The 18,966-nt window shown below is 28.5% G+C and overlaps 1 protein-coding gene across 1 annotated transcript in view; it reads left to right on the top strand.

The window, feature by feature from the left end:
- The window catches only part of LOC101241831 (uncharacterized), a 19,426-nt gene extending 2,073 nt beyond the window's left edge, over positions 1-17,353 (top strand). Inside the window, exons 2-4 of the mRNA XM_065816589.1 lie at positions 2,965-3,312; positions 15,964-16,125; positions 17,151-17,353. Of these exons, the coding sequence (XP_065672661.1) occupies positions 2,965-3,312; positions 15,964-16,125; positions 17,151-17,263 (623 nt within the window). The 3' untranslated portion in view covers positions 17,264-17,353. The remainder of the gene's footprint in view (positions 1-2,964; positions 3,313-15,963; positions 16,126-17,150) is intronic.
- Positions 17,354-18,966: the final 1,613 nt, after the last annotated feature.

Genomic DNA, 18,966 nt, shown 5'->3' with positions numbered 1-18,966 from the left:
TGATCACGATCATTATAATCACTATCATCATCATCATCAGGTTTTAGCCTTCCTTATTTTTAATATCTGTCTAAGATTATGCTTTCTTTTCTTGTCTTGTTACAGTCATACTACATCCATCTGATCATCTTCTTTTCGGCAATTACTATACCATATAAATATAAAAGTTTATATAAATATGTAAGAATATTGTATGCAAGAATCTAGTTAAACAGCAAACATATATGTTTATATCCATATTATGTATTCATAAATACGCAACTTTTCACGGGTCTGATCTTTTTACTTTATCCTAGAATAGATGTAAAGTTATTTGGAAAGAACTTTTTCTCTAACTTGACTCTTAAATCTAATGGCCATATTGTTCCTGTGATGCCAGTTAAACAGATTAACCCATTGTTAAACATCCAAATCACTCTGACTTCCAATCCTAAAGTTAATTCTTAATTAAACGCTTCTACAGATTGTGTTTCAGACAAGGTTTCCAGCATAGTCTTAAAAAAGTGTGCTCCAGAACTCTCTTTAATTTATGCTAAACTATTAAAAAGTGCTAAATACATGGTTCTAATTTTTAAAACTCTAGAAAACTCTTTGACCTCTGCAATTTTTCTACAATTAGTCTTCACTCTGTTATTAGTTTCTTTACATAAAATTTTTGATATTATTGAATCATTTCTTTCTAACTGTATTAAAGTTATTTTTGAAGGTCAAGACTTCTTCATTTTTAGTAACTTTAAGGGTACTACAAGGATATATTTTTGCTCCTGGATTGTTACATGAAAACTTTACATCTTGAGTGGGTCTATTTGCTGAAAACTCAACTTTATACTCTTGTCTTAACAAAAAGTCTTGGCTTTTCGATTGCTTAGAACAAACAACCGATTTTTAATACGATCTCTCTTCTGTAACAGCCTAAGGTTTTCAGTGGCTTGTGGATTTTAAGTCTAGACTCGAAATCCGCAATTTTTGTTAGACAACAAAAATCATTTATTTACTGCAAAAAATATTGCAATATTGTTGGCAATCCTATATTCACAAATAACAACCCTTTTACTCTCAGACAAAGTCTAAAAGCACATTGTAAATGTAATTAAACCTACTTTTTCTGCCAAGCTTGAACCACTCTCCCATTATTATATGTTTGCATTTTTTTCTTTTTTCTACAAATACCATCATGGTCAATAATAGTATTTGTAGAAAAACTCTAATTTACTTCCAACAAGGTTGGAAATCTCATTTATTTAATTTTATGGAAGTCTCATATATATATATATATATATATATATATATATATATATATATATATATATATATATATATATATATATATATATATATATATATATATAAAGATATATATATATATATATATATATAAAGATATATATATATATATATATATATATATATATATATATATATATATATATATATATATATATAAAGATATATATATATATATATATATATATATATATATATATAAAGATATATATATATATATATATATATATATATATATATATATATCATCATCTGTAGTGACCTTCTCGGCCTTGGGGAGGTGAATTACTATATATAAAGATATATATATATATAAAGATATACATATATATAAAGATATATATATATATATATATATATATATATATATATATATATATATATATAATATATATATATATATATATAAATATATATATATATATATATATATATATATATATATATATATATATAGAGATAGATATATATAGTAAGTCACCTCCCCAAGGTCGAGAAGGTCACTACAGATGATGAGACTACTTGTGGTTATAACCCTCTCTCCACTCCATAACTTCCAAACACGAACCTTGACAGACAAGGCAGCTGCACGGAGAAACAAGTGGAGCGCGGTACTACCTATATATATATATATATATATATATATATATATATATATATATATATATATATATATATATATATATATATATATATATATATATATATATATATATATATATATATATATATATATATATATATATATATATATATATATATATATGAGACTTCCATTGTAAATGTAGCTGGATCTGCTTTATCTACCAAGTTTGAGCCACTCTCCCATTATTGTAAAGTTGCAATAATGGGAGAGTGTTTCTTTTCTTTTTTTCCTACAAATATTATCATGGTCACTGCTCAAATGAGCTATGCTACTTACAATTTTTTGACCAAAGCTCAAAGCAAAGTTTGAGCAAGGCAAAGAGAAAAGTTCAAGCCAAGCTAAAATGAGCTTTGCTCATTTCAATGATAGCTCGTTTGAGCTCTGCTCAAATAGTTCATTTAATCTCTAGTTTGATAAACCTTATCTCTAGTTTGATAAACCAAAACTCATCCTCGCTTGGCTTGCAGTGTCATTAGGTATCAGTAAATTTATGCCTAAATTTATAATATATTAAGTATTATAAATTTTTTTCTAGCCCCCGCCATCAACTACTAAATCTTATAATTTGCAATTGCAGGGGTGGGGTTCATAAACTATTTTATTTTTAGCTGAGTCTTGTAACCTCAGATACTGAACCCTAATTTATTTGATTGCATATAATCTGTGTGCCTTCAGCTGCTGAATGGTCAGACATATTATATGCAAAACAGTGCAATGCATGTTCTTTGACATGGCCTATTTTTGTGATATATAGAAGTTGTAATGCAATAATTTTGTTCAACCAGATAGGTTGTTTCATGCTCTATATATATACCCAAATTGTTGAAACTTCTTGAAGTTTCCTAAACTTTTTAGGAATTTTCAGAAAAGTTATTGTGAACCCAATACTTTAAACAAAATTTTTTAATACATTACCTTATTACTTTAAAGATAATTTAAAGCCACTGCATACACTAAGCGTTAAAACAGTGTGTCACATATATGCTCCAACTTTTGTATGAATGCACTAGTTAATCAGTTTCTTATATTTTTAGTGCATCCTAAAGGGGGAAACTTTCAACGAAAAGCTCTAACGGACATTAAAAATGTTCATCAACCTAAAACAGTGTCATTTGAAACTTCAAAACAATCTATTCATTCTATGAAAAAGATAAACGATAAAGATTGTAATGTTTTTACACCAGGGCCCAAAATATTAAAGTCAACTTTTGTTACGCCAGCAGGCGCCAAATCAAATAATAAAGTTAAAATTGCAACATCTACATTCAAGATATTTGATGATAGTAAAAATACCCAAAATGTAGAGAGGCGCATAAAATTATCTAAAAATAAACATCAAGAACCAGACGAAATAGAGTATCTTGCACCAAATAACGATGCAGGTTAGTTTAATAATATTATAAAGTATATATATATATATATATATATATATATACACACACACATACATAGTTTATATATTTATTTAATAAACTTATAAATTGCAAATACTAGAATAATTTATTAAAAATTGTTTAAAGTATTTTAAACATTAAGTAACTTTATTTTAGTAATTTCAATTTAAGTAGTTATTAAATGTTTAAAATACTTCAAACATTTTTTAATCTATAATTACAAAAGGGTGTTATTTGCAAAGTTAAACTTATAGTAGTTACGCTTATTAAATGCTTACATCTTGTTTGTCTATTATTTGTCTTGTAGTTGAATTGTTGTTATTTATATATAACATAATCAGGGATAGGGAGTCCCAAAAGGACTCCCAATTTTTAAGTCACAAAAAGATTTTCCTAGTTTTTGATATCCCAGAGCTTTGAAAATATAAAAAAGTTTATGAACTACTAATGGGAAAAAAATTAAGACTTTTAGGTAAAAGGAACAATCAATTTTTGAGCCCTGAGTCCTTAGGTATAATGGCAGCAAGGACTACGGTATTCGGGGCCTAAAAACTATAAGTTCCAATTCATTAAATCTCATTAATTTTTTTTTTTATAGCAGATCATAAGCCAACTAACAGTTAAGAACTTCTGGACACCAGAGACCAGGAAAAATAGATGTAAATCTGGAGTCCTTTTTTGACTCTGCATCTCTGAACATAATATATTATATAGACAATAACTATTTGGAATTAGTTTAGCAATATCCTAATATTTAGATCAAGTAATCCTGGTACTGGTAACATGTAACCCAGTACAACCTGTTTTATGTCCCGCTGCCTTGTATAATATACTTTTTTAGGCAATAACTAGAAAATGCCAACTCTGACTAACACATCTCCTGCCTTAGGGTTCTTGTTTGAAAAAAGACGAGAGGTAGTGTCTCGATAGAAATACTCATCTTGGGCAGACGTTAAATGCATCCACTTTCTTGTAGAAGGCCTTCTTAGCAAATGCTTAAGGGGTAAACAATTTCCATCTGTTGACAAGCTTTGCACCCCTTCTTCATCAATCAGGTTGGCGTAGATGTATTCATAATACATTGTTTCCAGTTTAGGATGTTGAATGCTAGATCTTCTTGACTCGTTGCATGGGTTTTGCTTGTGTCTCTGTTTTTATGATTAGGCAACTCATTATATTATTTACTACCTAGGCTGGCTGGTAATCAGATTTCCCAAACTCTGTAGTAGCTCTCAGAAGGACTTATTCCATTAAAGGCTGTAAAATATTAGAGTACTAACAGTGCCATGTTGCAGTTGGGTGGTGTGGCCATGTTTAGAGCCCTTTGTTATGGCTTTGGGTTTATTATTAGTAATGAGGCAATTCCTTGGACTGTTGGATAGTGTGCTGAATACTATCTGTGGTTTGAGTCAATTTCTTTAACCAATTTAAAAAATGACAAAGTTCCAAAAACTATAAAACACAAAAATCATCTTTACTAAGTTCTCTAAATCTATCATTCACTAATATTCGTGGTCTTTGAGGTAACTTCTCTTCTGTTGAGTCTGATCTCTTGCAAAGTTCGCCAGACCTAATTGCCCTTTGTGAGACTAATTTGAGTTCAGCTGTCTCATCTTGTAATCTTAGGTGTTGGTTGTTATCTTCCCTAAATTCACATGCGTGGCCTGGGCGTTTACATTTGTAAGAATTCACCAATTAGTTGGGAAAGTAATTAATTAGGTTTTAATCCACAGACTATTCTTTCATATGCTTCATCTTAAGATTGCACTCTTTTTGATGTTATTTCTGATTAAATTGACCAAGCCCTTTCTCTTTATCCATCAGCCAATATCGTTGGGGTTGGTGACATTAATGCTCATCACACTGAAAGACTTGGCTCTAGTGTCAGTGACTCTGCAGGCATTAAGACCCACAACTTTTGCCTTTCTTAATCTTTAAGACAAACAGTCAACTTTCCAACTCACTTTCCAGACGATCCTAATCATTTACCTTCTCTACTTGACTTCTATCTTGTCTATGATCCTAGTCAGTGCTCAGTTTCTCCACATTCACCCTTAGGTGCTCCTGATCATGGTTTGATCTCTCTAAAACTATTATCTTATTCTTCTTTATCATCAGAATCCCCCTCATCATCGTACCTCGTACAACTAACTTAAAGCTGACTGGAACTCTTTCAATGATTTTCTTCATGGTGACCCTTGGGTAGAAATCTTTCGTCTTTCTGCTGACAAATATGCTTCTTGTGTAATTTCTTGGATTCAGGCTGGCATGGAATCTTATATTCCCTCTTGATGATTCCAAATCAAGCCACACTCTTTTCCATAGTTTTCCTTTCATTGTTCTGCTACATTTTCCATTACTTCTGCTGCATTTTCCATTAATTGTAACCATTACTTCCATATTGCCAAAACAATTCCAGAAAATAGAGATCTGTTTATTATTACTAATAACCAAAGTTTTGTTTAATGCCAAAGCCTGCTATTCTCAGATCACAAAATCCCGTATTTCATCTCAAAAATTAGGTTCCAAAGACTTCTGGAGAATCTTTAACAGTCTGTAATAAGGGCAAATCTGTTGTCCCTCCTCTCTTGCATGGTTCAGATTTTGTAACCACCTAAAAACAAATCTGAATTGTTTGCTAAGAACTCTTCATCAATCTCATCTTTTGATTCCACTAATCATGTCCTACTTCATATAGCCGACAAACAGGTTGATCAATTGCTTGACATTCTAATGACTCCAGCTTCTGTTTCTAAAGTGATTTCTTGCTTAGACTCTTTTACAACTTGTGGTTTGAGCAACATATCGGTTATAGTCTTGTTGATCTGTTGTCTATACTTTCTAAACTATTTAATTAGTGATTATCAGAGTCTTGTTTTTCAGCATGCTGGAAAGTGGCATTTGTTATCCATATTTTCAAAAACTCTAGGGAGCAATCTGACTTGTCTAACTACTGTCCCATTAGTCTTCCTCTTATCATGAGCAAGGATTTTGAATGCATCTCTTAACAAACACTTAATCTCTTATCTTGAATCTAATAACTTACTTTCTGATCATCAATATGGATTTTGATCTTCTCGTTGTACTGCTGATTTGTTAACGGTAATAACCAATAGGTTTTATCATGCATTAGATAGATGTGGAGAGACTAAGGCTATCACTCTCAACATTTCTAAAGCCTTTAATAAAGTTTGGTATGCTGGTTTTCTCCATAAACTCTCCTCTTATGGTGTATCAGGTAACATCTTTAAGATAATTGAATCCTTCCTTATCAATTGTAGTATAAAAGTTGTCCTCGATGAAAAGCACTCTTTTTCATTTCCTGTAACTTCAGGGGTTCCTCAAGGTTCTATCCTTGGCCCTATACTTTTTTTAATTTACATTAATGATCTCTCAGAAATTCTTACATCTAAAGTGGTATTGTTCGCTGATGATAATATCATTTATTCTTGTCTCGATTAGAAGCCATCACATTCTGATTGCCTAGTGAACTTTAACTCAGATAAAACTCAATATTCCCCTAATCGTTATCACAATAATCTAGATCTTCCTATATTTATGATGATATTGTACTCGATGAGTCCTCTACCCTTCCCTGTCTTTAAAAAGCATTGCAATTTATATGGTTCATTTCGGTTTCGGTTTTAAAGGCTTATTTTGAATATGACTTTTGCGCTTTTTATCTTAGATACAATGATAATGCTTCTATTTTATAAACAACCTTGCGAACTTTACTTTATTGTCATTAATGTTATAGTGGTATTACAGATTAATTCACTCCAAAGATTAAAAAAATACCTTTGCAATGCATATCTGTGTTTAAAATAAAATAAAAAATTTTTTTTTACTAAATTCTATAATTTTATAATTATGTAATATTTATATTTACATTTATAATACTAAAGTTTTGCTCTACTAAAAGCAAAAAATTTATCGTAGTATACAATAATTTATATTATAAAATTGAAAAGTTGTTAGCCATATGTATAGCTAAAATATAAAGCACTACAAAAAAAATCAGTGACTGTTTTGCAAAAAAAAAAAAAAACACACTTTGTAAGCTTAACTTCGTATTTTTACATAATGTAGTTTGCACAAGAATTTTTCTAATCAAAATCTAAAAATAGAAAAAAAAAGAAAATGGTTTATATTCATGACAAAATTATACTTTTATAAATTACTCCCATAAACCATAAATCAACTATGATGTATATAGATCAGCATTTGCTTACTTGTTTTGCTTATCTTTTTTGCATGCCGCTTTTCCAGAAAAAGAAGAAAAAAATAGTTGATGTATGAACTGAAGTCCCTGACAGCCAGATATTTCAGTGTGATATCACAGTGCTTATCTGAATATACATACATACATATATATATATATATATATATATATATATATATATATATATATATATATATATATATATATATATATATATATATATATATATATATATATATGTATGTATATATATATATATATATATATATATATATATAATTAATTAATTAGTAAAAAACACTTATCTAACTTTTATCTTCTACTCGGAGTTTCACCATTGCTGGATCATCAGGAAGAGGACTCTTCCTGATGATCCAGCAATGGTGAAACTCCGAGTAGAAGATAAAAGTTAGATAAGTGTTTTTTACTAATTAATTAATTATTGCTCTGTTCTTTAAGAACATTGAGCACTCTATTTGTAAAATACACTAACATAATTTACATATATATATATATATATATATATATATATATATATATATATATATATATATATATATATATATATATATATATATATATATATATATATATATATATATATATATATATATATATATATATATATATATATATATATATATATATATACTGAATATATATGCGTATATAGTTCTATATGTATATATATACATACGTATATACATATATATATATATATATATATATATATATATATATATATATATGTATAAATATATTCTCTTTTAATCAAGAATCTTTCAGTCTATAAAAAAATAAAAAAGATGTTTATAATGGAAAAAGGTTTTTTAATTATAAATACCTTTTACGCATAGTTATTACCTTCCAACTTTTCTAAAGTGAATAAGGTTAGTGAACCATTAAAACCAATAACCTGTAGTGAAGTAGATTTTTAAAGAATTCAGGAGATTTGGGTGTTCAGAGGGTGTTAGATCTTTGTAATTCAATTGTACATAACTAATTGTAAAATGACTAGAAGAAAAGTTGGATATTAAAGGTTTATAAAGGAGACACAGGTGCACTAGAATGTGGTTTATATTAAAGAATAAAATGGCTTGACCAAGTAATGAAGGTTTTAGAAAGAATAAAAAATTATAAAGTAGTGTATCTATCTAAATAATAATAAAAAATTTATAAAGCAGTGTATCTATCTATAACATGCAATTTTTTTTAGACAAGGAAAGGGAATAACAGATACAGTATTTATTTTTAGGCAATTTCAAGCAAAATTTTCAGAAAAGAAAAATGTTTCATTGACCTTAAAAAAGCTTTCGTCAAAATACAAAATGACCTAGTGTGGTAGGCTCTAGATATTTAGGTATTAAAAAATGGTTAGTAACAGTTATCACAACTATTTATGGAAATAAAACAACAATAGTCAAATCAAATGTTATGTTGAATTGTAGAGGTTATTACTAAGGTTTTAGTGTTAGAAAGACAGAATAAAAGCAAAAGGGCCTAGGATAAACATGAATAAAATAAAGTTATGTGTTTTAAATTTGAGATTGAGCCAGTAGAAATTAGTGAAAAATGGCAATATGGAGTGTGTTGGAAAGTAGTTAAGTCAACTTCTAATGTTTGTTCAGTTTGTAAGCACAGTGTTCACAAGAGTACAGAAGGTGCTTCTAGTATTGTTGGTTTTGAAGTGAAGAAAATGTTCTTTTGTTGCAGAGAAGTTGAAAAAGAGATTAAAATAAAAAGTAGTAGAAAAAGTAGTGTGTGATGGTAAGTTTTGTTGTCTTGGAGATTAGATCAAATAATGGATCTGTGAGGCATCGTGTGAAAGAATAAGGTGTGTTTAGGCCAGTAGCATAACGATAAAAAATAGGCCTCCTCGCAAAATTTTAATCCAGGCCTCTAAATTATTTCTCTGCTAAACCCCCTTTACTTGACAAAAATTATACACGAAAACAAAAACCTTGTTTTTAAATACAATTTTGTCTTAATTAAATAGTAACCAGAATGTTACACTATGCAAGTCTATTAAAGGGAAAATCTAATGAAAGTTTTTTTCTTGTGATTATAGCTCCAAATTGGTCTATAACACCTTTTAAATTTAACTGAGCTATTTCTGCTTCAGTAGCTATTAGGTCTAGTGCAGACAAAATGATTTGTGCTATTGTTGTCTTTGAATGTGTTTTAATGTGCTTAAGGATCTTTTTGTAGTTGCTCCGCTAATGGGTAATGTTAAATATACATAAGCGCTACTATTATATTTTAAAATGAGCAACCTATATCATAACATGTTATTTAGGACACGGATAAAAAGAGGATATTTTCAATGTGTAAAATGCTGGAAAAAAATCATAACCCTAAGCCTATCGCTGTCCCAACCAAAACACTTAGTCGATGATTGTAGATTCAATCTTCTTAGTCTTTCACAGTATTAAAAATGTCTCATGCTTGAAACCAATTTTGTTGCTTTGCATTGAATAGATTCAACCAAGGTTTTATCAGATTTTAAATAAGAAGTCCAAATAGACACTATATATTTATGGTGTGGTCTAATAAATGCTTTATATAACTTGAGAGCCTTATTTTTATCAATGAAAGTGAATGTCTTTTTGTATACCAAGAATTTGTAAGGACTTTGAGGCAACTGTTCGAAAATGTTTGCTCCACTTGGGATTACATCAAATAATGACTCTTAAATTACGCATTCTAGTAGAGCTTTATAGGGATTGATTTATTGTACTTTTTTATTTTGTTTCCCATTTATTCCAAAATATCTTAATTTTAACATAAGTCTGTTTTGAAGTAGAGAATCAACACTTTGGCGAAATTGAGATTACATCAACAAACTGGTGAAATGTTGTAGAAGATGAAATAAAATCAAAAGTTCTTATTAGATTATTCACATGTAATTTTTGGTGAAGAAAGCCATGATGATTTGCAGACAGCATTTCATTATCGTTAATGTGCTTAAAGATTTTGTTCTATTACAAGTACTTGTATATTTTTATATTTCTTTACAAGTACTTTGACAATGTTGCAGCCAACAGAGTTTAGTGAAATAGGTTGATAGTTTTCAGAAAGTAATTTATCTTCCGTTTTTTTTATAGATAAATTAAATTTGCTAAATACTAGAGAGCGAGTAGTATTCCAGAATTAAAGAATATATGAAAGATTTTTGTAAATGGAAAAAATATTTATAAGGGTTTAGATAAGTAAGTTAATAATGTCTGAAATAGAAAAATCCAAGTTGTCATTATAAGTTTATTCAGGTTAGTATCACTTTATTAGCGATAGAAATTACTTAGATAGAGGTTAATACTATTTCTTTTTTATGTGCTCTTTTTGCTTTAAATATTGCAGCTTTTACGGAACAATTGAGAAGATAGCAGTTTATTTTAGGTTTATTATTCTTCCATTTAGTTGAGCAGTTGATATACCAAACCAGCTAACACAAAACTTTCGAGAATGTTCGACAAATGTTGTGAATGTTCAAGCACGTTCTATGAATGTTCATAAAACATTCTTGAATGTTTGCAACATTTGTTGAATGTTTTGTGTTATCTGGGAAGCAGATTTTTTTGCTCGGATTAGGTTTTTAATATGTGGAGTAACCCAAGGATAATATACTTTTTCCTTGTTTTATTAACCTTGGGGAATTATATTTGCAAACAGTACAATTGTTATAAATTGATAAAATAAACATTTGATCTGCAGTTTTATGCAGAAATAAAATATTCCAGTTGGTTGATGCAATAAAATTTGATATTGAATCATAATCAACATTTGAGATTCACTTTCGGGAAACAGTTTTTTTAAATATAAAAAAATAAAAAGCTCTATTATCACTATTTGAAGTATTAGTCAAGATTCTTATTAAAGCTAAAAAAATAGTCTGAAAAAGTGTTAGTAGTTTTTAGCAACATAATAATAAAAATAAATAATAGAAAAAATTGCTGTTACTATGTTTATATACATTTTCATACACTTGAAATACTCCGTCTATTTCAAATAAAGAAATATTTAAGAATGAAGAAAGTACTGGTAACTACTATGTCATATAACATCATTTATACTTTTGCAACTTAAACTTTATATATATATATATATATATATATATATATATATATATATATATATATATATATAACCCTCGGAATTAGGGTCGGCATTTGGCAACGTAGACCTAACTGCTTACTTGAAAGTGTTTGAGGTCAGCAATATATTGCCGACCTTAAACACTTTCACCTCAAATATCCTAAAAATACATCATAAACTACATCACTGTGAACCACAATAACCGCCAGGTTTTTGTGGTTCACAGTGATGTAGTCTCCCCACATCCAATTTTTTTTTCTTATTAAGAAGTAACATAGTATATAAGTTAAGTAAAGGTATTAAGAACCTCCATAGGAATGGCTAGAATAAAACTTTTACACATCTAAACTTTAGATAAAAGGGGAGGGGCGGTACAGCGTTAACCTTATTGAAGTTCATATATTTCACATTATTTCATGAAGAAACCTAATTTTTACTCTGTACTTGTGTACTACCATAATATAAAGGCATTAAAAAAGTGTTAGAACATTTATATAACAGATTACAAAGAAAAGAATGTAGGTATAAAAACAACAACAAAATGCATTTAATGTGAAAAATATCTTGACTAAGCTTTGAAATACAAAAATAGCATTCTATTTTATCAATACTCAATTAAAAGTATTTTTAATGCTATTAAAATACTTTGTAAATAATAATTTTGACATTGTTGTGTAGCAAAATATATTAAATTGATCAGTAAACTTGTTAACTATTTATTAAATGTTGAAAATTCCACAACACTTGACTTTAACCGTTTAGCATAGTCTGGGTGGCTTTGTAGTCTCTTATATTTATTCCATGTCTTTTTAAACTCATGATGAACAGATTCACCTGCTTGTTCAGAGTAAATGTCAAGCCCATTATCAGTATTGGTACTTTTTAGAAATGGTACAATATGGTTAACTGCAATATGAACTTTCCACGGTATATTCAAAGAAATGTTTTCAAAGTAAGTATTAATATATTCCCTTAAATTAGCATAAGACATCTTGAATTGGAAAACAACAGATTCAATATCACCAACTTTTTCTCCAAAGGTGGCTTGCTTCATTGATTGAAACTTTTTAAACATTCAATTACTGGTAGTAAATCAAGCTTTCCTTGATCAGCAATATCACGAGAAAGAACATCTAACTTATCTAAAAGTCTGTTGGCATTGTTGTCATCAAATCCAATGCCATGGTAACCTCTGAAAAATATGTAATTTGAAAAATATGTAATTTGAGGCCATAGTTTTGATAATAGTTTTCCAAAAGTTGTAACTATTCCGATTAATGTATGCAACTCAGGTACTGGAACTAAATTTTCAATAATTGTGTCTGGATCCTCTTCAAGATATAATAATCTTGGATTAATAACATTTTTATAATCAGCCATCTTTGATTTTGGTTTTCCAGCTTCTGTGTATTTACTGTAATGATAATCGAGGGAACCAAGAGTTCGTTTTTCTCCACCATCCAAAAGACTCTCTCCTTCACACCACAAACAACTATATTTTCCAGCATGGCTTGTAATGCCAAACATTGAGTTTGCACACTTTAAATCAAATGCAACAGAATACTTAATATTTTGAAGATTAAGAGTATCAACTAATTTTCTAAGATTTCCATTGTGTTCAGACACTCCTTCTACAATAGCAACAAAAAAACAACGCTTAACTCTTAACTCCAGAGTCATCAAGGTCAGGTTGGTTACTAGTTTTATCATGCGGATTAAAAACATTCATAGTGACCTTTAAAAAACCTTGACCAGAATCCACAGCAACTCTTACAATTGTAGAAAGAGGGTCAATATTCCTTTCAGTGATTATATCATGTATAAATTCATCAATATCTTTAATATAAACCATTGATTTATTTACTATATCACCAGCTTCAACAAATTCTTCTTCTTTACATGAAAAATATTCATTCATTTCTGCTTTTAAAGCCTCTAATTTTTTAACAATATTTCCTTCAATGCTACTTTGAAAGCCGAGACTTTTTCTAAATATAGAACACATTTTTTTGGTTTTACACTGAGATAGTTCTAAACATTTTATAAGCTCAATGATTGTTCCAAAAGATACTTGACTAAAATTAGCACGGTCACATTTATTGTCAGTAGTTCCGGCAACAATAGTTAATGGTTTCCCATAAGTAGCAATTGTGAATTTTTCACCTCTAAAAATATTTTCCTTTTCCATTTTTGTTTTTAAAATACTTGAAGCGACACGTTCTGCACTTGCTGATCCTAATGCATATGCTGCATTAACTAAATTTTTCACAGCTTGAACATCACTACAAAGATGAATAATGCCTGACTTAACAACTCCATAACATTTTAAGCACATCCTTTCATTTTTATCTTCATTTAACTTAGAAGTAATAATGTTAATATCTTTTGATATTTCTGAAACATCTGAAGTTCTTCTGATATCTTGACGGTTTATCTAATCAAAAAAAAAATCTAAAGCTATATAAATTAGTAATATAAAAAATATAACACAATAAAAATAAACACATCGATGACATATTAGTTCCTAAAACAAGCTGTTTAAATGTTGTTTTTTTTCAAGTTTATTAAAGTTCATTGAGACACAGCTCTTTCTTTTTTTAAAATTAATAAAAAATAAAACAACTTTATTTAATTAAACACTAAGTCTTAAATATAGTTTTTTATTAATTTTATCAACTAACCTGAGAAATTTGCTTTAGCCACTTATCAAGGTATTTTGTATCGTTTTTTTCCAAACAATAAAGGTTTTTATAACAATTGCTACAAATAACTTTAGGATGGTTTGCTAAATTTTGATCATAGCTATCCCAAATAAAGGTTTTTATTTTTTCTTCAATAGCTTTAGATATTTTATGAAGCTTTGCTGACTTTTTACCAAAGATTTTAAAACAAACAGCACATAGATTGTTGACCGCCATTTAATAAAACTTGTCGTTGTGTACCAGAGTATGTCTAAAATCAAACTACGCCGATATTTGATTAGCAAATTATAGCCTTTTTTTTCTGAAAATGGCGGATGTTTTTTAACTAAAAATTATAATTTTTATTCTTTGATTTTCATACATTTTTCCATTCCCCTAGAGGTTTTTACTAACCAAATATTTATTTTCATATATACAACTAAATATTTATAAAAAAAAATCTGATGTGGGGAGACTTCAAACCTGGCGGTCACTGTGGTTCATTGTGACATTGTGATCTATAACACAAACTATAATATCTATAATTAAAATGTGTTAGATCAACTTATTTTTTAAAACTGCATTCTTTATATGAAATCTTAGATTTCATATATAGAATGCAGTTTTAAAAAATTTAATAATTTCTACAGTTATTTAATTAACACCGTAAACACTAGAAGCACACAAAAGGTTTTCCATAGGAATTCATAGATCAAAATGTTTTTTGCAATTTTTTTTTGTTAATAGCTAGAGCATTCAAATCTCCATCTTTACGAACAACTCAATAGTTTGTTTTTAGCATGTTTGTAAGGTTTTATTGTAAAACGGGTGTTTCTTTAAATTTTTAGTTTTTCCGGATATACGAAAAGTTATTACAAGTTTAAATATATATTTGCAGTATATATGTTTTTAAACTTTTTCAGTCATTGTCCATACAAAAAAACAGTTTCAAAAAATTGAGATAAGTCATTAGTTTAAAGCTAAGTTAAGACAAATATGAGGGAAATAAATTTCGGGATTTTTCCGCATTTTTTTTCTTACAAAATGTTTTTTCAAATTTGCGTTTTTTGTGCGTCGTCTTTTTTAATTGTTTTTATATCTTCTAAACTTAAATTTTAACTTTTTTGTAGTTTTTAACTTTATATTATTACAAAATAAAAAACAGTATTTAAATATTGAGTAATTATCCTGTTTAAACATTTGTAAATAAATAGATTTTCACGATAGTCGGTAAAATGTGAACTGCGAACCGATAAAATACGAACTTTTTTGCGAACCATAGTCCTATTGGTTGTCAATAATGTAATATTTTTTATTTTCCGTTTGCCGTTAAATTGTTTACTTTGCTTTAAAGACTTTGAGCAGTAGCATAAATTTTATTTAATTTAGTAGAAATAAAATATGAATAAAAAAATATAAATCTAATTTTATTGTATTTAATTTAAATGAAAGAATTAAAGAGCAAACGTTTTTTTTAAATATCATAACTATAGTGGTCATTAAAATATAATTTCTTGGTTTGCTAAAAAGTTGGCATTTAACTGGTTTGCAGTTCGCGTTTTATCGACTACCGATTTTCACAGAATATGTTGAGTATTATGTTTCTAAATTTATTGTTTTGTTTTATATTGGTGCATGTAAAAGATTACAAAATTAAATTACCTGATTATGTGGAGAAAGCGATGAACTATCAACCCACGTATAATATGACATTCTCTAAAGATGATTCGTTGAATCTTCAAGCTATTGTTACCAATCTACAACACCAAATATTTGAGAAATCAAATTACGATATTCCTGACCAAGGTATTTCTTAATTAAGTGTTTTAATCCTATTCTAAATTTGTTTCATACCCATGTTAAATGTGGGTTAGTTACACATCATGTGTTTCTAAGGGACTGTTTATATGAGATGGGCTGCCCCGGTTACCTGGGCTGACTCACTTGAACGAGATTTCACCATGTTTAATATTTACCTATAAAAATGAAACTTGTTCACATGACAAACGGGCTAGCCCGGATAACTGAGATCTTGCTTAATTTCAGTGGGATTCCACTCAGGTGAGAAATTTTTTTTCTATATAAACACAAACAAGTGAGCCAGCGCTACTCATAAATGTATCTCATGTATAATCACACAATTTCTTTTATCCAATCAAAAACATTTCCGATTGCTTTTAAACAATTACATAAATAAAAAAATGCGTAATTCAAATGTAAATTAAAGTTTCAATCTAAACATTTATTTTATGTTATTATTTTTTTAGTCAGTTTGGTTAACTGGGCTAACCCGATTCATATAAACAACCCTTAATACTCATCACATGTATTTTTATTACATGTCATGTTTCAATCACGCAACATATGTTTTAATCAAACGTTGGGTATGTTTTAATCTAACATCACATGTGCTTTTGTCATATACCATATAAGTCGCGTATATTTAAATGCACACCACTTATGTTTAAATTACAATCAAGTCAAATTCTTTCATCTCATTACCGACACATACACACACACACACACACACACACACACACACACACACACACACACACACACACACAAGAATTTGTTAATGAAAATAGGTTGCTTTTGTAAGGAAAACAAGTTAATAACTTTTTTCATTAAACTCCTGATATTTTTATTAAACAAGAAATATCACCATTGATGAGTTTTTTAAAAACTTTTGTGAGTTTCGTTATCTGATAGAATCGGATACTGAAAAGTTTTCAGATTGTTTTATCTATGTTTTTTGTATCATTGTTTTTTGTTTTTCAAGCATAATTCTTGTATGGTAATGGAAAAAAAATGTTTTTATTTTTATGTAGACCTTTTAACTCTGATTTCTGAGACAAGTATCACTGATGAAGAGCTTCTGTGGAATATTGAAAATGACTCGGCTTTCTCATTAGATATGTTAGATGAAGAGCTTCGTTACTAATTCAATTTGTTAAATTTTAGAATATTATTTAATATTTATGAAATTTTTTTTGGTTTTACATTTTTATTTACATTTGAGTGAAAATTTGTTCTGCTAAATGTATCAAATAATGCTAAATATATATCTACAATATGTTTGTAAAAAAGAAATAATTTTAACGGTAAAACTTTGCTGAGGTTTCAGATTAATTTCTAAATTCAGTTTATTTGTTCAATGTATACTTTTGGGAGATATATTTTGTATATTTTAAATGTTATATGTGTCTCTAAATTTTCGACAACTTAGATGTTATCGATAGTTTTATTTAAAAAATTGTTTCTATCAAATTTTATCTTTTAAATGCAATATAACTATAATTTTATGTGCTAATAAAATTATACAGTTATTTTTTGACGGCAAATTATAATCATATTTTCCCTTATAAGAAAAAGTATTTTAACCTTAGTTGGAAACGAGCTTAACAAATTTCTACATTGAATCAAAAATATTCACAAACACATTAAATTTCTTAGTTTTTTTAATTAAAATGCAAATCTGCTGTTAAATACAAACATGAACTATACGCTAAGAAAACACTCTACTCAAATAAGGATTATTTAGACTCCCGTCGCTCGGCTTAATATACTCGAAAAATAAAGTACATAATTGATTCAAAAATTACAAAGTAGATTGTTGAACCATGTCCACCATCATAATCAGGGTTGCCACTTGACCTGCAAAAAGTCTTTCAGGGAGAAGTCTCGTTTCTTCTCATGAAAAAAAAAAATCAAGAAGAAATTGAACCAAAAACAAGTTAATCAAACTAAGAAATTATTGATTTTTTCATGCAACAAAGTTACAGACAAAAGAATGAACTTTTATACAGGAATATCTACAATAGCTTTATTTTTTGCCATCTTCTTACTTATTATACCATTTCTATAAAAGCTTAATTACTGGCGAGGACCAAAACATGTTCAGAATACTAGCAAATTAAAGCACAGATTTCAGTCAACTAAATATATAGAAAACTTTCCCATCGTGACGAATTTTTTTTAACACTTGTGCGACTTCGTCTTGGTATTCTTAATGAAGACCTTACAGAACGATTTGGAATTTTTCTTTCTACTTCTTCTAACACATTTACCACATGGATTAAACTTATAAGCAGTCTGTTAGGTAGTGCTCTTATTGTATGGTTTCCACGTGAAACCATCAGGGAAAGTTTGCCTAGAGTGTTTAAGAATGCAGGTTATTACAAGTGTTGTGTGATTATTGATTGTACTAAAGTTTTTATTGAACGACCTAAGTCTCTTTTAGCACAAACCTCAACTTGGTCTGATTATAAACAACACAATACGTTTAAGTTTCTTGTTTGAATTTTGCCAAGTGGTTTTATCACTTTATTATCTGATTGTTATGGTGGAAGATGTTCAGATAATTTTACAACAAAAGACAGTGGTTTTTATGACTTGTTAGAGCTTGACGATGAAGTCATGGTAGATCGTGGATTTCAAATTCAGGAAGAACTTTTTTCAAGATTTTGTACTTTGATAATCCCTCCAGGTGCTCGTCTCAAAAGTCAAATAAATGCATCTGAATGTAAAAAAACTAAAAAAATAGCCAACTTAAGAAAACAAGTTGAACGAGTCATTAATAGAATAAAAACGTATAGAATTTTAAAGAATGTTTTTCCTCTAACAATGTTACGTCATGTTGATGAT

The sequence above is a fragment of the Hydra vulgaris genome, chromosome 13 (genome assembly GCF_038396675.1).
Source record: "Hydra vulgaris chromosome 13, alternate assembly HydraT2T_AEP".
In the NCBI taxonomy this organism is placed as follows: domain Eukaryota; kingdom Metazoa; phylum Cnidaria; class Hydrozoa; order Anthoathecata; family Hydridae; genus Hydra; species Hydra vulgaris.
This window is presented reverse-complemented; position numbering and strand designations above follow the sequence as displayed.